The sequence below is a fragment of the Spermophilus citellus genome (assembly GCF_964194105.1).
Source record: "Spermophilus citellus genome assembly, chromosome: 3".
Taxonomy (NCBI): Eukaryota; Metazoa; Chordata; class Mammalia; order Rodentia; family Sciuridae; genus Spermophilus; species Spermophilus citellus.
Genome location: NC_138184.1, coordinates 6,535,323 through 6,557,211, shown reverse-complemented (window position 1 = coordinate 6,557,211; position 21,889 = coordinate 6,535,323). Strand labels below are relative to the sequence as shown.

General features: G+C 41.5%; 2 protein-coding genes across 2 annotated transcripts; both read right to left on the bottom strand.

Annotated features, from left to right (window-relative positions):
* Positions 1-8,871: 8,871 nt before the first annotated feature.
* Positions 8,872-9,792, bottom strand: LOC308645964 (olfactory receptor 7E24-like; the record flags this gene model as incomplete). Its single annotated transcript, XM_081288412.1, has 1 exon — positions 8,872-9,792. The coding sequence occupies exon 1, from the start codon at positions 9,700-9,702 to the stop codon at positions 8,872-8,874; it is 831 nt and encodes a 276-aa protein (XP_081144538.1). The 5' UTR covers positions 9,703-9,792.
* A 9,841-nt stretch (positions 9,793-19,633) lies between these two features.
* LOC308645969 (olfactory receptor 7E24-like) lies at positions 19,634-20,545 on the bottom strand (the record flags this gene model as incomplete). Its single annotated transcript, XM_081288418.1, has 1 exon — positions 19,634-20,545. Exon 1 carries the CDS (start codon positions 20,519-20,521, stop codon positions 19,634-19,636), a length of 888 nt encoding a protein of 295 aa, XP_081144544.1. The 5' UTR covers positions 20,522-20,545.
* Positions 20,546-21,889: the final 1,344 nt, after the last annotated feature.

The window sequence follows — 21,889 nt, the reverse complement described above, 5'->3', positions numbered from 1 at the left end:
AAAGAGAGTCCACAAAGTTGGAGGAGCTCTTTGCCACAAAAGAGGGAAATTTCATTTTGTCCAGCAACGTTTGCCTTCCTCACATTTGCAACACGACTCACCCCTGCAGTCCTTACTGGGTGCACTTGTCACCCAGAAATCAACTCACAGGACAGTGCTCAGACTCGGAGACAAGAGCCACCTGCTCTATGTCAGGGAAACAATAAGTGAAGCCAGCAACACTGGAAATTAAGTTGCCAGATGCTGGAACTAGAACAAGAAAGTGTTTTATTGTTTCCAAACCACCAGAAAGTTTAAAAAGAGTTTCCACAGTCATAACCACAGAGACGTATGAGGTTCATGTTTAAAATCCCTCCAGATTCCCGGAAGAAATGACACCAAGACCTGACTTTATTTCTCTGTATGAGGCTCATTACAACATCAGAGGGAGATAGAAACAGCTTTCAAAGGTAATCTGGACTAGGGAAAAAAGAAAGATTTGGGTGGAATTATTTTGTGCCTGCTCTTTTATTTTTTATTTTTTTAATCACTGCTTAATTTGTAAAGCTATCCTACCTATATTCCATGCACCAGGTGCCAATCAGGGATCTCCACTGGGATCTACCTGGACTCTCACAAAAGGAAAGAACACAATACTGAGGAAATCTCTCCTGGTGTGAAGGCAGGTGAGATGGCTGGGTGTGTTGTCAACAGCCCCACTGGGCAGGATCCCCCTGTCAGGACCGCCCTGCGTCATTATCATGCAGATCAACTGAAGCAAGTCTTCAGCTTCTCTACCTAACCACCTTCTCCTTGTGTTTGTTACACAAAAGTGCTGGCTCCTTCCTTCCTGTAAATGGATGACAGCGTGGGAACATGTAACTTGGAGAAGACTGTGCACAGGAAATGACACACGCTACATAGAACGCGGCACTCAGCGCCTGGCACCTAGGAACCAGAAACACTGGTGCACGATGTCAGGGCACCCTCACCCCCACCCACCATCAATACCTTGGAGTAGTTATGAAATAGGTTACACAGACCCATTTCCTGCTGTTGTGGGTGTGATGTCCACGGCAAGTAGAGTACTGTGGGCGAAAAGTAAAATTTTGAATAAGATTTTTGGAATTCCTTCACAACCAAGGACATAAAATTCACAGTCCATGTACCTGAAATTTTACACTGTCATTCTCCATCTGACTGCCTCAACTGTCATATTTCTCCTAATGACAACAAGTAAAGCTTCTGTTAGTCCTTCCTCCATCCCTGTCCCCCTCAGCACTTACTTGGTTGTGCTGAGCGGCTGCTTGGTCATGACCTTGGATGGCAGAATTGATGAACCTCCCCTTCCCGTTGTGTAATTAAGGCTCAAGCTTGTTCCTCAAGACGAATCTGAATAACGTGACCCATAGGAGCTTCCTGTGCAGAGAACCAGGGCAGGAGACCACCCAGGTGTGGTGCCAACCAGACTGCAGGCACAGGCTGAGTATTTACTAGATCAAGACCTCAGAGGCTCAGTGCACGGAGCTCATAATTACTCACCTTGGTCTTCACTACACAAATCCCTAAGGTTTTGCTAATATTAATGAAAGATTAAAAATGGAAAATTAATGTCCTCAATAGGATTGGGGATTCTCCTCTACTCAGGGGAAATTTCATGTAAACTATTCATTTCTTTCATTTTTTGTTAAGAAAGATCCGTCTACTTTTTATTTCCATATTTTATTATGTTAGCACACATAATAAAAATTTATCATTTTAGCCATTTTTAAGGACAGTTTGGTGACATTAATTACATTCACTTTGCTGTGCTGCCTTCTCCAATCTGTATCTCAAATGGATGCTACAAGTTCTGACATCACACTGTTTTTCCATTAGCCTCCTTAAGTGTTTTTAATTTTCCTGTTCCTAAGGCTGCAGATGTAGGGATTACCAGTGTACATCACTGAAGCCAATTTATCATTTAGGGCAAATGTGATACAGCTAAACCACGGGGCATGTATTGCATTATCCACAAAATAAACAACTAGAAGGTGAGACCCACAGGTAGTGAAGGCTTCATGTTTCCCACTTGATGATGGGTTTCTAAGAATGAAGGAAAGAATTTTACACTAAGGTGAAAGGATCCCTGAGTGAGGAAGAAATCTAACATGGCCCCAATAAAGTACATCAGTGCATTATTAGTAAAAATGTCAGAACCCACAAGATCAAGAGTTGAAAGTGTCACAGGAGAAATGAGTGATTCCCTTATCTTTGAAGTGTTTAAAGTACAAGATAATCAGATTGACAGAGGGGAGATCAAAAGACTGGGAAAAAAGATAACAGAATTCAGAAGACATGTTGGTGATATTGGTGAAGGATAATGATGAAATGATGACTGGGTAATGAGGCATGGGTGACAGATGGCCACAGATTAGTCATAGGACATCACAGCAGAAGTTTACCATCCGTACTTCCAAAAATGATAGAGACATCTGTGTCAGGCAGCTGACATAGGAGATGCTGCTTATGAACTTGGAAGTCCGTATCATCTTAGGGACCGTGGTGGAGACGAACCATGTCAGTCAAAGACAGTTTGGTGAGAAAGAAATACAAGGGGGTGTGGAGGTGGGGTCAGAGCTGACAGCCAGGATGATGAGCAGGTTCCCAAGCACTGTGAGAAGAGACAGTACAAGGAGGACCAGTTACAGTTCTAGATCACCTTAGAGACCCATGAGGTAGAATTCTGAAAGACAAGTTATATTTTTTAGCTTTTTGTTGTTGGGAGACTTATTGAAATTCAAAAGAGGTTTTTAAACAAGGAAACAAGTATATCAGCATTCAGGATTTTGTCTACATTTTAAAACAAAGCAATTCACTAGGAAAGTCCTCACATTTGAGGAATAAACACCTATTACAATATTTCCCATTGTGGAAAACCCATTCCTCTTTGATTTCTTACTTCATTAATTTCAGGATTATTCACCAGTTGCTTCTAAACAGGTGTATATTGGAGGCTGATATCATTTGGATGTTGCATGTCCCCAAAAGACCCAGGTGCCAATAGCTCAATCCTCAGGTTTGTCATTGGAAGTACTTGGGCCTTTAAGCGGTGGAAGCTAGTGGGTGGTCTTCAGGTCATTCTTCATGTGTCCTCCGGGGTGATAGAGGGACCCCAACCCCTCCTCTCCCTCTCCTTTCCCCCTGGTAACGGTGAGCAGTTTGGCTCTTCTATGTGTTCCACCATCATATCCTGCCTCAATACAAACCCAAAACAATGGGCCCACGTGAACTTGGATCAAAACCTACCAGACTGTGAGACAAAGCAAATGTTCTCTGTTTATAATTTGATTCAGGCATTTGCTCTAGTAATAGGAAACCGGCTAACACAGAGATGGAAAAGTGTAAAATGTGTCACAGTCCAAGGTCTATCCCCCGACCCAACTTCCTTCCTCTTTTTGCCTTTTTCTGCTTATGAAAATCTCTGCAAGGATCTTAGAATAATTAGAGGTTGTAGATATTATTACTAAAGGGTTTCCCAGGAGCCCAGAGTCGGTGACAGAGACTCAACAAAGAGCAATTAGGATTTCTCTCTAATTTTGAAGACTTCCTTAAAGGAGTGAAAGTATATCCACAAGACACTAAAAAAAAAACCAAAAACAAACAAATAAAAAACACCTGAAAGCAAACAGCAGAAATATCAGTGGAGTGGAGGGAAGGGAACAGGGTGAGGGGGGAGAGGAGGAACAGGGGAAGTACCAGGAGCTAAACAAGAACAAATTATATTCCACACCTTTATGATTAGGTCAAAATGAATCCTTAGATTTATGCATAAGTAAAAAGAAACAATAAAAAAATAACAAAAAGCAAATACAGACAGAAAAGTGCTGAAGTGCTAGACAGAAAAGTCTGTTGGAGCCCCACTAACTCTGCCCAATTTTTGTGAGCTGAGGAAAGCCTATTCAATGATTGAAATAAGTTTTATTGGTGATGTCAACTCTATACCAAGAACAGGATAAGTTGTGGGCAATCATAAATGAAAGAGGGGGTTCCTCCCTACATATTTAAATGTATGTTTATGGGAGAAAATAAAATGCACCATTACAGAAATAGGGAAGTGGTAACTTCAGATCACAGGAGATTTAAATGGAATTGCATGAAGATTAAGTTAAATGTTAGGAAGATTACCAAAATTGTATGTTACTTCATTTTATGCATGCTTCACACATCCATCCTATAAGGAGCCTTCTTTCCCTGTGGATACAGACCATCTAGAAATGAATTCCTATGGCAGTGAGTGCCAAAGGTACTAGATCCTGTCCCACTGCACAGAAATGGTATCAACTGAACAGTGTCCTACACACACTTCCTCAGCGTGACCTTGTGTGTCACAAGATTGTATCTGAGTCTCACGATAAAGTATGTATATCTATTTCAAGTATTTTAACTGGGGGACAGCATTACATGCAGGAAGTACATAATTTTCCAGTTAATATTATACTTCCGTTTTAATAGACATCTAATAAATTTACAACCGTTCTTACACGTTTGCCTAAAAGGTAGCCAAGTCTCATTTAAATAGTACATAATACTTACAGTTCCTGAAGAAAACTGATTCGCATCAACATTTTAAGTCTGTCAGTGAACATCTACTTCAAACTCTTTTACAGATATAAGCCATTATATGATCGAGGAACATCACTTAATTTTTCAGTTTATTTTGCAACATTATCTTCAAAATCTTTGTGGGTCTCTACTTGTGACTCAACTCCTAATAGTTAAGGTAGGAAATCAGTCAAGGTTTCCATCAATGGGTGGATGAATAAAGAAAATTTCGTTTATCTAGTCAAAAGAATATTATTCAGCTGTAAAGATGAATAATTTTGACATATTATCCATTCTTCATCTTTTAGATTTAACTAGTGGATACCATATAAGTGAAATAAATCCCCAAAAGGAATACCCATCTGTTCTCATATATGGAAGATGTGAAGATAAAAATGTGGATGCCATAGAAGTAGAGAATACCATAAGTACTGTCGAGGCTGGGAAGCGTAGGGGAGTGGGGGCACAGACATAAGTTGCTTATTAGGTATGAAAACACCCTTATAGAAAAGAGTCGGTCATGGTGGTGCAAGTCTTTAATCCCAGCTATTTAGGAGGCTGAGGCAGGAGAATCACAAGTTCAAGGCCAGCCTCCATAGCTTAATAAAACACTGTCTCAGTAAAAAACTAAAAAGGGATGGGGATGTAACTCAGTGGCAGAGCTCCTCTGGGATTAACCCCAAGTATGAAAGGAAAGAAATGAAGGAAGGAAGGAAGGACAGGAAAAGGAGAAGAAAGGAAGGAAGGAAAATGTAAAGGAAGTGTATAAAATCTGGTATCTGTAGCACCCGAGGGGACTGTGGTTCTCAATAATTTGTTGCCTACTTCAAAACAGCTCGAAGAATGGATTTTCAAAGTTCCCAATGCAAACAAATGATGAATCTTGAAGGTGATGGGTACCAAATTTTCCTTTCTTGATAATTCCACATTGTGTTCTGCAATGTCACACCATACAACATAAATAAGCCAATTAAAAATACTTATGAAATTTTTTTTAAAGGAGACGTTTTCCATGACATGTACGGGACAGTCACCTGAGTTTGTTTATACACGATCAATGATTCCATTAATCACCTACACTTGGGGTGAAATGTAAAGATAGTTAATATAAAACACATTCTCCTGTTAATAAGATATGTAAACAATAATCATGATAGAGCACAAAGAAATTTTGTTTTCTGTGTAAGAAATAATATGTCCCTTGGTTCCATTGGAGAGAACAGGCCCCTGGTACTGAGATCAGGAGATCAATCAGTAGGTGGCCCTGATCTTTCTTCTCTCCACCTCTCTGTGCTCATGTTCCCTATTGGAAATATGGAAATTAACACCATATCAAGCACTTATGTAGAAACTGATGCAAGTTTGAGGCTTAGCAACAAAGTGTTATTTTTAATGAAGAAATCACTGTGGGAATAGCCAGTTTATTGATGAACACGGTCTCTTGGTGAAGTTCATGAGACATGGAGTGACTTGAGACCCTCCAGTGACTCTGAGCCTGAGCAATAGGGTTCACCTGTCTTTTCTCTTGGCACCTCTACTTTTTATGTTTGTGGAATTTTCTTCTATGACTTTTGAATAATTCAGTGTTGCTATGTCTTTTAAATAATGAGTCCCTTGTTTCCATTACATAGACAAAAACATTGTTTTATTTTATCTCTGCTCCTCTGAGATGTCCCTGGAAGGAGGAAAGCACAGGCATAAATGGCCAGAGGATGAGTAGCCACCCCCCATGCTCTGTTTCTATGGACCAAGGAAGGGTCTAACAGTATTTAACAGGATTTTAATCCTCGATGGGTGTCATGTGCCAAGTAAGGTGTAAGCTCTGGGAAACCAGGATCACACACTTTGTAATTTCTCCCCAAATATTCAGTGTTTACTCACAGAAGGACAAAAACAAAATGTCCTACAGGGAACTGGGAAAACCACAACTTGATGTCAGAGGATATATAAGTCAAAATATAGTGATCAGCCTAAATCTCAATGTCAATAATAATGATATCTCATGTTTCTCCTTATTGTATGGAGCTATCACTTATTAATCAAATAGGGAGGGAGCATCCAGTATCTTTTAAATCTATATTCAATGCAATTGTATCAAGTGAAAATCCAGACACATAACAATGCTTAGTCTCAGACATATTAACAAACTTCCATATGTCTCAGAAATAGGTAGAGACATGGGGACTCAAACCTAGATGGTTGTTCTCTAGATCAGGAAATTTTTAATTGTTTCTCAACCAACACAAATATTTAAGTAGAGATCTTGAGTTCTTTACCCCAGGAACACCCTGGGCAGTATATCTTACTGTTTCTATATTCCTGATCATAAATGAAATCATCATCTGGTTTTCTATTTCCTTTTGATTTTTTTTTTGTACTGGAAATTAAAACAAGGGCACTTTGTCAATGACCCAAATCCAGAACCTCCTCTCCTCCTCCTCCTCCTCCTCCTCCTCCTCCTCCTCCTCCTCCTCCTCCTCCTCCTTCTTTAATTTATTTAAGACAGGGTCTCACTAAGTTGGTTAGGGCTCACTAGTAGCTGGGACTGGCTTTGAACTTGCAATCATCCCGACTCAGCCTCCCTAGCTGCTTAGATTACAGGTGTGGACCACCGCCTCGACTGGCTTCTGTCTCCTCTTGATATTCAGCACTGTTTACAAGAAAGAGGATGCAGAGGTTGCTAAGGTATTCTGAACTAGGGACAAAAGAGACCTGAATTCTCAGGATGAATTATTCTGCACCCACACTCTCTGTGACCTTTGCCCTCCACCTGAAGTCATCCTTTCCACAGCAGAGGCAGCAAGTGCCAACCACCATTCTCCCCTGAGGTCTACAGGAACCTCAAAAAGGAAGAACACAGTGAACCAGGGTCTCTTCCTAGAATGACATGGAAGAAAACAGCTGGCTTGTTCGTCAAGGCTCAACCTGCCAGGATTTTTCTGATACGATGCTCAGTTTCTCTAATCAAGCAGGAAAATTCAAACATGATTTCATATTCTCTAACTAACCATGTAGTATGTTCAACATAAAACCAAAAACAAAAACTTGGCTCCTTCTCTTTCTGTATGATGATTACATATCTGTATGATGATTATGATTCTATCCGAGGGAACACTTTGGAGATAAAGTGAAACAGACTCCACAGGACACGGAGCTCAGGGGGTGGCATCAGAAGCCCTGAATAAGGCTGCATGAGGTTTCGAGGCTGTCATTCCACTTCATCTGTGTCGTCACCTTCGTTATCTTTTTGGAGTGCCCAGGAGGCAGGTTGGAGGGACCCATCTTCTGCTCTCATGGGTGAGATGTCAACAGACAGGAGAATCAGAATCAAAGGAAAACAGAAATTTGCCTGGCATTACCAGACTCCTACCACAGCCAGGCACCAAAACTTGACATTCCTCATAGATGACATTCCTCTGAGTATTTCCGTTCTACCATCAGGCTTCCCCAAATGCTGTGTCTGTCCTGAGGACGAGGAAGCAACACCCTTCATGGTCCTTTCCCGCACATCCTCACCCTCAGCCTGTCCTGAGTGGTGCTGTCTCTGCTGGGTCATGCACACGGATGAAGGATGCATGTCCCTCTGTGCCCCCTGTCTAATGAAAGTTTGGGCTCTGTCCTCAGGATGGTAGGAATGCAGTGTGAGATAGGGGCTTCCCAATCAGACAACCATGGGAGGAGAACACAGGGTTGGAGCCCAGTGGCCCAGAGCCATCACACAAAGGCCTAGTAGCACAGGCTGATTAGTGACTATAATAGGACATTGGAGTCTCCATGCACAGAGCTCATCATTGGCCAAATGGATCCATGTTATGCAAGTCTCTAGGGACTTCCTAATAGTAGCCGAGCAAAAAGAAGAGTAAATGACCAACCACACAGATTTTAGACTCTTCTACTACTAAGGAGGAAGCATCTGAATTGAATATTTTTGTTTATTTTTAAAGAGTCAACTTCATTATGTTTCCCCCTAGGTGATTGTGGTTAAAAAAAATAGTACATAAAACAATTGCCATTTTTACTGTACATTCCCAGTGGCATTGATTACAAACATAGTTGCACAATTATCACCATCATGGAACTCCGCAAAATAGTTCAATTCCCAAACTGAAATTTTGAACACATTTTTAAAAAGCCCCTTTCATACCTTTCCCATGAGTGTCAAAACCCATTCTACTAAGAAGCTTGCTGAGGAATTAAAGCACACAAACTTAAGAAATAATGTGACCAAGGACCCTGGGCTCACCAGCCTTAAACGTGCTTTTGTTCTCTCTTCCCCTTTGTCCCACATGGATGCCACAGGTCCTGAGTTTACACTGTTCTGCTGTGCAGCCTCCTCAGGGCCCTTTTAATGTCCCTGTTCCTCAGGCTGTAGATGAAGGGGTTCAGCATGGGGCTGACCACAGTGTACATCACTGAAGCCACCACACTGTTTGGGGGAGAATGTGACATAACCGAACCAAGGTACTCTACAATTCCTGCTCCATAAAATAGACAAACAACTGCCAGGTGAGACCCACAGGTGGAGAAGGCTTTGTACTTCCCGCCCAAGGAGGGGATCCTCAGAATGGAGGAAAATATCTTAGAGTAAGAGAGAAGGATTCCCGAGACAGGAAGAAAGCCAAATATGGCACCAATAAAATAAATGACTATGTTTCTGTTAAAGGAATCAAAACAGGCAAGATTAAGAACTTGAGAAGGGTGACAGAAGTAATTGGAAATTTCCACATCCTTGAAATAGGCAAACTGTAATGCAATTAAAGTGTGTATCTGGGAGTCCAAAAGGCTAATTAATAATGACATCAAAACCAAGATGGTACAGAGACGGGGGTTCATGATAATGGGGTAGTTCAGGGGGTGACAGATGGCCACAAACCGGTCATAGGCCATCACACTCAGAAGCATGTCATCCATGCACCCGGAAAGCATAAAAGTACACATCTGCATCAGGCAGCCCACATAGGAGATGGCTCTGCTCTGAGTCTGGATGTCCACAATCATCTTTGGGACCGTGGTGGAGATGAAGCAGATGTCAGCCAAGGACAGGTTGGAGAGGAAGAAGTACATGGGGGTGTGGAGGTGGGAATCAGAGCTGACGGCCAGGATGATGAGCAGGTTCCCAAGCACTGTGACCAGGTACATGGACAGGAACAGTCCAAAGAGGATGGGCTGCAGGTCTGGATCCTCTGAGAGGCTCAGGAGGAGGAATTCTGATATAGATGTTAAGTTTTGGGGTTTCACATTTTTTGGACACCTTTTGAATTGGAAAATAAGGCATTAAAATAATGATTAGATTAAAGAAACAAAATATCAGGCACCCAGCACTCTGTGCATGTTTTGAATTTCAGAACTCTCAACTGAAGTGTTCACATAGATTTCTATATATCTTCAGGTATATTTCTGAGTTTTAACATTTTGGGTTGTTATTATTCACCACACTATATATAAACTTACTTTAGTGATACTGATCAAAGCAATGTTAGAAGACCAAGAGAATTACAGATAAGTCCATGTTCCCAAAAAAATACAAACTACTGTTCAAAGAAAAGTAGAAAATAGGAATTACTTTGCCATTGTAGGAAAAGAATAATTGCCATGTAAGAAATTATCAGATATGCATTTTTATCTATAATGGAAGAATTTCCCTTCCTTAAAATATTTATATATCCTGATACAATTATGTTATTTGAATAGTTTGTTATCAAAAAAAATTGTTATTTAACAGTCATCTCCCAGGAGTTTTTTTTTAATAATTCTTTTTTTAAATTATTTTATTTGTGTTAATGAGTTATACATGACATTTATGCACTGTGTCCTCTTTTGTGAATACGTAGGCCTTATCCACATTTTTGGCTTTTTAAAAATTATTTGATGTAAAAAAATACTAACCCTGGCTGTGATAATCTTCACATGTTTAAGGTTTGGTTAAGTGACATAGACATCAGAATCACAAATGTGTCATTAGTATACAATTAAACTGTCAATCAATAAAGATAATGCAATGTTAAGAAACTCCTTTTTAAAAAATTTTAAATATTTGCCAGTTATTTGTATATTATTTCATCATGATGCATCAAAGGAAGACAGAGGATTTTCTCTTGATTCTTATTCTACAATGACCTATTAACACTTCTGCATTATATTTTTCCTGATCATGATATTTTCATTTGAAAACGTTAGAGCCAAGAAAGGGCTCCCAAATTAAATGTAATTTGGAAGTTGGAACCTATTTGTGTCAAGTTAATAGGTTTCACTTACCTTTCTGCATAATTACTATGCACAATGAGGACCTTTAACTGAGGCCTGATTTGTAGTCTGCAGGTCCCCTACTTAGCTACTGGAAAACAACTCGAATGTGTTATTTCTGTCAGCTTAAACCATGATGTCGTTGTGGAAAACACAAAAACAAAAGACCAGAAATTATGTGCAAACAATGATGCGGTTTTCTCATCTTTAAAATACAAATAATAATTATCCATTTAATAGGGTTTTGGAAAGAAAGATTTTTTTGAATGAGATTCAGATGAAACTCAATGTGTCAAATATGCATAAATAGATAAATTACCATATCAAAAGGGGACTGTCAACTATCATTATGAAGGCAATAGGACCAGATGGTTTTTAGGGGTTTTTTTAAATTTATTTTAGTTATAGATGGACAAAATATCTTTATTTTATTCATTTATTTTTATGTGGTGCTGAGGATCAAACCTAGTGCCTCACACATGCTAGACAAGTGCTCTACCACTGAGCCACAACCCCAATTCTGGACCAGATGATTTCAAAGCTGAGTTCTAGGTAAGGTCTTCATTGTGCATGTTAATTATGCAGAATGGTGAGCTTCTCTGTTGCACACTTGTGCACATACATACCATAATTTGATCAGTGCCTCCCCTTACATCTTATCCTTAGTATCACCAATCCCTTTTACCCTCTTTGCATTTCTGTTTTGTAAGCAAGATGTGTAAAAATCTCCTAAGTTGACTGGATCTCAAGTTTCGTTTATCAATGTATGTACCTGTGTATATTTTATTTTATATTGATTCTATAGTTTCACTCCAAATCAATTTTATCAAAATAGCTGCAGGTAAAGGGCTTGGTGCTCCTCTTTATATCAGCTTTGAGAATCACTGCTTTGAAACCAGGCACTTAGTAAATGTTCCACTAATACTACCTGTTATTACTGGTAATAGTACCCACTGCATATGTTAAATACAAACATTTAATAATGTGTGCTTCTGATCTGACACATATATATATACACATATATCTGACATATATCTATGTGCTGGAGAACCATTGTGGTGGAAGGAGAAACATGAGATTTCTGAGACCCTGAGCACAAACCAGAATCCAAGTTTCCCAGTCTTCACAGCCTAGTTGATTCTCACCGCTGTCCTCTCCTCTGGCTGCACCAACTGCATGCTTGTCCTGATGCTTAGGAGACAGCCCTTCCACACTGGCCCCTCATCCCTCATCTCCCTCAACACTTACCCGATGATGCTGGGCCTCTGCTGGCTCATGGCCCCGGGGCTGAGGATCCAGTGCCCCTCCTCGGCCAAATCACTATCTGAGACTTGTTTTCTGTTCTCGGGATCCAGATGAAGTCAGTGACTGACAGGATCTTCCTGAGGCAGACAGAGACACAGGAATGGACCCTCTGGACTGGCATGATAAAGCTGAAGGGCTGGAGAGAATTCAATTATTATTATATGACCTTGGAGGCTCCATGCACAGGGCTCACAATTAGGCAGGTTCGTTCTTGTTCTCCAGATCTCTCAGGACTACCTAAGATTAGTGGAGAAAAACAAAGGAGAGAGAATGGAAGAGCCCTTACATTTCTGGGGAACTGCAAATTGGTGCAACCACTCTAGATAGGAGTGTGGAGATTTGTTGGAAAACTTGGAATGGAACCACCATTTAACCCAGTTATCCCAGTCCTCAGTTTAAAACCAAAGGACTTAAAATCAGCATACTAGAGTGAGGCAGCTACATCAATGTTTATAGCATTTATTCACAATAGATAAGCTATGGAACCAACCTAGTTGCTCTTAAAGAGATGAATGGATAAAGAAAATGTGATAAATATATAATGGAATATTACTCAGCCATAAAGAAGAATGAAATCATGGTATTTGCCAGTAAATGGATGGAACTGAAGACTGTCATGTTAAGGGAAATAGGTCAATCCCCCCTCAAAAAGATTGAATGTTCTCTCTGATATGCAGATGCTAACACACAGTAAGGGGTAGGGTGGAGAGAAGAATAGAAGTTCTTGTATTACAGGATGGGGCTATAGCTCAGTTGATAGAATGCTTGCCTTGCATGTGCAAGGCCTTGGGTCCAATCTCCAGCACTGCCAAAAAAAAAAAAAAAAGTTCATTGGATTAGACAAAGGGGAATGAAGGAAAGGGAAGATGGATGGGAATAGGAAAGACAGTAGAATGAATCAGACATAACTTTTCTATGTTCATATATGAATACATGACCAATGTAACTTCACATGATGTTCAACCACAAGAATGGGATCTTAATTAGAATAAATTATACTCCATGCATGTATCTCAAAATATAGCCTAATATCACACACACACACACACACACACACACACACACACACACACATACACACATAACAAATTTAAAAAATGATAGAAGAAAAAGAGAAAATGGATGAGCCCTTAAGGAAATGGCTTCTTTCTGTCCTCAGCAGGACGCTGTCCACATCTCCAGTGTCTGTTATTAACACCTAGGACTGGCACACTTCATGGGGTCCAGTGCCACATTTGCATACCTGCATACAGGGTAGCTTGGTCCCTGCCTTTCATCCTTCTTCCTTCTCCCCCTGTGCAAACAGCCTTCCAGTTCAGGATTGTCACTATTATAGTTTCCTCATATCAGAGAGAATATATGACACTCGTCTTTCCGTGTCTGGTTTATGTTTTGAAAGTCCTGTCTGCATCTTATTTCCATTAGTGATTATGGATAAGTAAGTATACACTAAATATCACAATTTTCTCCATGCTTTTATCCAATGTCTGTGGGGTTGATTACATTCCCATTGTTGTGGCACCATCAGGGACACCCATCTCCAGGGATTTTCATCATCCCAAATTGAAACTTTGGGCCTATTCTAAAATCTCATCCTTCTGCCTCCCCTAACCTGGCTACTTTCATTCATGATGAAACATGGTGGGAATTAAAGATGTCAACCTGTTACTGAAAGCTCCATTCTTTTCCCCAATGCTAATCCAATAATGAGGATGCAGTTTTGAGAAAAAGGGAAAAAGAAGTTTTATGGCTTTGTATGCAAAAGAGAAGCACAGGAAATGCTTGTCTCAGCGGCTGTGATTCTGCCCGTCAAAGGAAACATGGGGCTTTTTAAAGAAGTGGTTGAAAGGCTACTTTCCATGTCTTCTGTCTGGAGTTGTAATTCACTTGTTAATGTGGGAGACAGTCATTTCTGAGATCTTCTGGTGCCATCCCAAGTCTGAATTACCTGTCCCTGTGGTGGGTGTGTGCTGGAGGACAGAGAACTCTGTCTGGGATGGGGGAGAAAGGTCATCCTGTTTCCCCAGAGATTAGGGAGGGAAGAGATTCCTGAGGAGCAGGGAGAGAGGAAGAGAAAGAGATTTGTTTTAAAAATAAGTCACAGAAGATGAGCAGCAAGGGCTCTATTCACAGCATAAAGTGGACCACTGTTATAATAATTTGATGTGTACTTTAAAACAGCTAGAAGAGTGGATCTTCAATGTTCCCCCCCAAAAAAACTTAATGATGAATGTTTGAGGTGATGGGTACCACATTTTTCTGACATTGTTTACATGTTTAAAATGTGATCATCGGGGTGTCTAGTTGTGTTGTGGGAAACAGACTAGTCAAGAAGCAGCAAGCAGAGCCCGGAGCCCAAGCAGGTCCAGGACAGCCCGGCTGACACCCGCCTGCACTGGGTTTGAGCTGCATCTTTGACCATATCGCCCAGTGCCACCGCGTCCATCACTGAAAGCAGCCACCTCCATTTTGGGACAGTGTTGCCATCTTTAGTTATAGCAACTCCCAGCTTGGGACACCAGCTGGGCAGGCATCCATAGTCCCCAGCTCCCCCTCTCCCTGACTGTCCAGTATAAAACAGCTCTCCAAGACGGTTTGCAGCCCCTGGAGTACAACCCATAAGACCTTCAAAGAGAAAGGTCCCCAATTAGGAAGTAGAAAGGGAGAGGGTGTCAGTGTCCTTGTTATGGGGACATGCCTCAGAAAGCACTCTAGGTCCAAATTCAAATCAAAAGAGAGCTTTATTTACCCACCCAGAGACTGTCACCCACTGCAAAGACTCAAGCTCTGTGGGAGGACAGCAGCCTCCTGGTCCATCCAAACAGAATAGAAGCACAAAACCACACCTCAGTGACTTGCTTATCGTCATGTAAGTGTAAGCTAGCCAATCACAGAAATTAAAACATTAATAAGTGGGATCTGTGGGCTCTGGGCAGGACTGGAATTTTCCAGTCAGCAAGCAAGCGATAAACAGAAGCTGAAAACGCATTAGCTTTGTAGTTCAGTTGACCACAGTCCTGGGTTCAAGCAGGTGCTAGACAGTCGTATCTTGAATTGGGCGGGGTTCAGTGGGCAAGAATCTACTTCAAAGCCATGTAAACCCACGAGGGCATTCACACCCAGGATGTAGCTCACCACACCACCGCTGCATCCTGAGTAGGGGTACAATTTGTGGGGTTCAAAATACAGAAAGACAAGTTTTATAAGAAAACAGCTTTCATTTTAGTTTCTCAGAAATAGCTCTTGTAATAGGTTTTTTGTTTGTTTGTTTGTTTGTTTTAATAGAAAGCAGCAAAATGGAGTCTTAGGCTGCCTATGACAGTTCTTGCTTTATAAATATCTCATTTATCAAAATTTTCTATCTATGATCTATATTTTTAACTAATCTATAACCTATAACTTACACTCTTATTGATTGTATTTATCAGTTCATACCACAACATCCTTACCACTGGGTACATGGTGTACATGTCTCCTATCCCAGAGTTCATCTTGGGTGTAGATGTGTTTCAAAGACTGTGACTGCAGACCATAATGAGGCAGTTCCATCTCTGTGTGCAAATTGTGAAGGAGGTTTTGATAGGATGTGACAAACACCCACCCCAGGTCTCGCCACAACCCTGGAGGACCGTGGTGATGAAGAATTACCACTTCCCAAGGGGACATGCAGAAATTGGAGCTACTTTCCTGGAATGGGAGAAGGTGGGCATAATATGACCACTGTAGAGCCTCTACCTCTCCAGTGTGGCCGGTGAAGAAATTTGCTGGTCCTTGGAGAATAACTGTGGATTCTTGAGAACTGAATGAAGTGGCTCCTTCTCTGAATGCAGGGGTTCCCTCAGTGTATGATCTCAGGGACCAGTGACTTTTCAATTGGGGAGATATTGTTATGTGCTGAATATTGCTAATGCTTTCCTTTCTATTGCTTTGAACTTGTAAAGTCAGGAGCAGTTTGCCTTTACCCAGGAAGGCCAACAATGGACACTCAAGTGTTGCCACAAGGTTATTGACATAGCCCGACCATATGGCATGCTCTGGTAGCCTGTGGACTCAGCTGTCCAGCATACATGTTTCATTGTATTGCTGATGTGTTGTTGACTTCTGACTCTCTTGCAGAGTAAGAGCTTGTGGCCCCAACTTTAGTGACCCACTTGGAAATGTTTGGGCAGGAAACACTGCCGACATGCAAGGACCTGGCTTGTCAGTCAAGTTCTTGGGTGTGACTTGGTTAGGTAAGACAAAGGTTGTGCTCGAAGCTGTTATTGATAAATCCAGGCATAGCCACAACCAACCACAGTTAGGCAATTGCAGACCCATGTGGTCTTATTGAGTATTGGCAAGTTTTTATTCCCCATTTGGCCTAATTGGTTCATCCTGTCTATGCCATAGTGAACAAAGGGACACAGTGGGACTCGACTGAAGTAGCTGAACAGGTCTTTTAGGTCATCAAGAGAGCCATTTATCAAATTCAGTTCCTGTAGGTAGTAGAGTTAGCTCTCACCTTTGGGCTGGAGATCCAAGTAATCTAGAACGGTTTGGGTATGGCCTGAAGCAGCCTCATAAGCAGCTGTGAAGACCAGTGGGCCTCTGTCGCAGTTCTATACCCTGATAGGGAAATACTTGCAGCCCTTGTGAAGCCTTGGTCGGCACCCTGGATCCCGTAGCAGGATGGGTGTGGAATTGGTCAGTCACCCCAAGGACGGGTGTAACCCAGATGCTTACCCTAGGAAAGTGGGGTGTGTATTTGGAATAAAGGTGTGCTTTTGTCTACCAGTTCTTTATTCTATGAGCTCCAACAGATTCTAGGGCCAATTCAATACTGAGGAAGTACTTGGCAGAGGGACTTGATTCTACAGAATGTTCCACCCACCACATTTGGGTCTCTGATGGCCCAATGGGACTCATGGGGGGCTGTGCCTCCCATGGAATTGCTAACACAGTGGTATTAGCAAGGACACACCTACAGATGAAAGGACAGGTAATTACAGGCACTCGCACAGGGAAGTCACATGCCAGCTTTGAGTCCTGGAAAGCTGCCCGTGGTGGCTTCCTGTGTGGTGATACCACGCTGGTACAGCTTGGTCCTGAACTTCAGCAGGCTCTGTATGCACCAGCACTGCGAAACTCATACTGGGCCCAAGGGATATAACAAATGTGCCTTTAGAAATCTATCTGTCCTATCTGCAGGACCTGGCCACGTCACATGTACCTAGGGGGAGAGGGAATTCACTAGTCCCCCTGGTATCATAAGGAGATCACACTCCAAACCTTTCCCCCATGGGGCCAACAGGGCTACTCAGTGAAGCGGGGCAGGCGTTATTGTCCAGACCATGTCCAGTGCTCAATTTACTCCCAAATTCAAGCCCATGGAAGCAGGCAAGAGAACATTCCCTTGCTACCCAAACCCGGGCTTAAGTACAACATCCTTCCTTACCTGGATCTGTCTTAAGGCAGCAAAATGGAATGTTAGGCTCAATAAAGGTGTTGTGTGGTGCACCAACACCTCCCTCTCCTCGGGATGCTCATTCAGAGCTCTCATGATTCCCCACAAGTGCTGCACTCACCCTTTAGTTGACTGGAGTCCTAAGTCCTTGCTCGAGAAGGCCAGTATCTCTCTCTGCCTGCAGCCTGTGGGTGGTATGGGACATGCAGCTCCCACTGAATTTGTAGCTGAGTTGTCTGTGGCTGCACATCCTGACCTGTGAAATGGGTACCTTAATCACTCCTTATTGTGGTGGGCCAGCAGTGCAAGGCTGTTAACACTGAGTTTTGATGCATGACCTCTCTGGTGAATCCAGACTACATTTCTGGACAATTGGACATAGCTGGGAAAGACTTTTATTGCCACCTCAATATGGAATGAAACTAAAGCAGCCATTGTGATAGCAGTCCGGGTGTAACTCAGAGCCTCTTGCCTGTGGTTGGGGTACTCTATGTGTGATGGAATGTCTTGGCTCCCATATGAAACTTCAGAACTAAAAAATCTGATTTCCCAGTGTTTGGAGAAAATGGAAGGTACAAAAACTGTGGGTTGGGTACCTAGAGGCTCTTGCCCAACTCTCCAACCAGATATCATAGAACAAGTATGATGATTATGCCAGGGTCACATGGTACTCTAGAACTCATGAGTAGCTATACCTTCCATAGAATAGGACAGAGAATTGCACTTGGAGTTATCCATACCTCCCTCCTACCATAGGCCAAAGCTTGCTCCAGATGCCTTCCAATTGGGAGACTGTACAACCTTATATAGAGTGTGCCAGACACCTTGGATGTTTTTACCACAGGGGGTTTCTCTGATGACTGAAATGCAGATAATTTCCTTGGCTGATTATACAGCCTGAGCCTTAAATCATACAAATCATACATGTCTCTAGTAAATGAACAAATAGATGTAAAGTTGCACTATCAAATCACATAGCACTAAATTTCCTAACAAAAAAAACACACATATGGGGTACATACTATGTTTTGTACTGAGTGTTGGATGTATATTCCAGATCACTCAAAATATTTTAGAATGGCTTTAGCACATATGACCTCTGAAGTGGCAGCTATATAGCAATTGACCAGTGATCCTTTGCAGAAATAGTGCACTTGTCTATCCACCACATAGAGATGGCTTTTAGTAATCCTAGGTAGTGGGGCTTGCTTTCTGGTTGTATTGTTGTTGTGGCCTGTGGATACAGGGCTCTGCCCTCCTCACTAAGGGATCTCTGCAGAAAACTTCAAATGTGTAGATTATATACTGGGGAACCCTAAAAGGGGAAATTGTAGGGCAAGCCCAAGATGGCTATAGTTATGTTTCATGGCCCATGGCTAATAAAACTTGGGTTCTGTCCTCAGGACTGATATGAATGCAGTGTGAAATGGGGCTTCCCAATGCAGACAACCATGGCAGGAGGACAAAGGTATGAAGCCCAATGGCCCAGAGCCGTCACACAAAGGCCTAGAAGCACAGGCTGATTAGTGGCTATAAGATGACATTGGAGTCTCCATGCACCTGCTCAGAATTAGCTAAAATTGATTCATGTTATGCAAGTCTCTAGGGACTTCCTAATAGTAGCCGAGAAAGAAGAAGAGTAAATGAATGTCCACACAGATTTGGGCCTCTTGTACTACTAGCAGAAAGCATCAGAATTGAATTATTTTATGTCATCATATTTAAAGAACCATCTGCACTATATTCCCATTGCTGATTGTGATAAATAGTACATAACAGAAATTACCATTTCACTGCTCATTCCAGTGGCATTAATTATAAACACAGTTGTACAATCATCATTAGCATCATCATGGATCCCCACAAATATTTCCTATTCCAAAAGTGAAATTTGCAACACAGTTTTAAAAGCCCCCTTTGTACATCTGTCTCCCAAAAGTGTCAAAACCCATTCTACTAAGAAACTCCCTGAGGAATGAAAGAACACCAACTACAAACTAATGTGACTAGGGACAATGAACTCATTGCTTGTGCTACCTTGCCACCTTATATTACACATGGATGCCACAGATTCTAAGTTTAAGCTATTCTCCTGTGCAGCCTCCTCAGGGGATTTTTAATTTCCTTGTTCCTCAGGCTGTAGATGAAGGGGTTCAGCATGGGGGTGACCACAGTGTACATCACTGATGCCACCACACCGTTTAGGGGAGAATGTGACATAACTGAACCAAGGTACTCTACAATTCCTGCTCCATAAAATAGACAAACAACTGCCAGGTGTGACCCACAGGTGGAGAAGGCTTTGTACTTCCTGCCCGAGGATGGAATTTTCAGAACTGATGATAATATCTTAGAGTAAGAGAGAAGGATTCCCGAGACAGGAAGAAAACCAAATATGGCAACAAGACAATAAATGACTATGCTCCTGTTAAAGGAATCAAAACAGGCAAGATTAAGAACTTGAGAAGGGTGACAGAAGTAATTGGAAATTTCTATATCCTTGAAATAGGTAAACTGTAATGCAATTAAATTGTGTATCTGGGAGTCCAAAAGGCTAACTAAAAATGACACCAAAACCAGGAAGGCACAGAGGGATGGGTTCATGATATCTGGATAGTGCAGGGGGTGACAGATGGCCACAAACCGGTCATAGGCCATCACACTCAGAAGCATGTCATCCATGCAGACAAAAATGATGAAAAGAGACATCTGAGTCAGGCAGCCCACGTAGGAGATGGCTCTGGTGTGAGTTTGGATGTTCGCGAGCATCTTGGGGACCGTGGTGGAGATGAAGCCGATGTCAGCCAAGGACAGGTTGGAGAGGAAGAAGTACATGGGGGTGTGGAGGTGGGAGTCAGAGCTGACGGCCAGGATAATGAGCAGGTTCCCAAGCACTGTGACCAGGTACATGAACAGGAACAATCCAAAGAGGATGGGCTGCAGGTCTGGGTCCTCTGAGAGTCCCATGAGATGGAATTTTGATACAGATGTTAGGTTTGGGGGGTTTATATTGCTTGGACACCTTTTGAGTTGAAGAAATAAGCATTGGAAGAATGAATAAAGAATAGATTAAGGAAAGAATATAATAGGAATGCAGTGTTCTTCTTTGTTGCGGGGGGTGTCCAGGAATTGAATGCAGGGGTGCTTAACCACTGAGCCACATCCGCAGCCCTTTTTATGTTATTTTGAGACAGGGCCTCACTAAGTTGCTTAGGGTCTCACTAAAGTGCTGAGGCTGGCTTTAAACTTGGCAATGCTCCTGCCTCAGCCTCCTGAGCCCCTGGGATTACAGGTACACCACCATGCCAGGTTTCAGTATTCTTTATATGCTTTGAATTTCAGTATTCACATATGATTATATATCTTCAGAAATACTTCTGTCTTTTAACAAACTCAATTTTCAGAGAATTCTCCCATTAATGGTTGCTGTTATTTACCATGCTCTGTATACACCTGCTTTATTTATACCAAGCAGAGCAATATTAGAAGACCAAGAGTGTCACAGATAACAAATCCTCATACACAACAAAGTACAAACTACTCTTTTTAGAAAAGTAAAACATAAGACATATCTTTCCCACTGTTGGATAAAAGTCCATCGTCAGAGGAATTTAAGAAATTGTCAAATATAACTTTTTATTCTAAGACAATGGTACAATTTCCCTTTATTAAAATGTTTGTCAATATGGTATCAGACTAAGACTATATTATTTTATCAATTCATTATTACAAAACATTGATATTTGACAATTATCTTACAGGAGTTTTTCATCACCCTTGTGTTTAAATGTCATTCACCTTTGTAGACATATATGCCCAGGAAACATACTTTGTTTTTTAAAAAATTATTTAATGTAAACACTCCAGTTTTGATAACCTTCAAATTTTCACATATACGATTTGGTTAAATGCACATAATAATATGAAGTCACTACTGTAAATGTGACATTAGCGTATATTGCACCTATCAGTCAAGCTCAAGAAATAATGAAAAGAAACTTGTTTTTTAATAAGGCGGGGAAACTAGGGAAGAATAGCATTACCTTGTATTAGGTACTAGGAAGGAATGGGAGGGGCGGAGATGGGATGTGGGGATAGGAAAGATAGTGGAATGAAACAGACATTACTACTGGATGTATGTATGTGACTACATGACCAATGTGATTCTTTAACATGTACACTCAGAAAAATGAGAAACTATATGGAGATTTCTCGGAAAGCTGGGAATGGAACTACCATTTGACCCAGCTATTCCCCTTCTCGGTCTATTCCCTAAAGTCCTAATAAGAGCATGCTACAGGGACACTGCTACATCGATGTTCATAGCAGCACAAT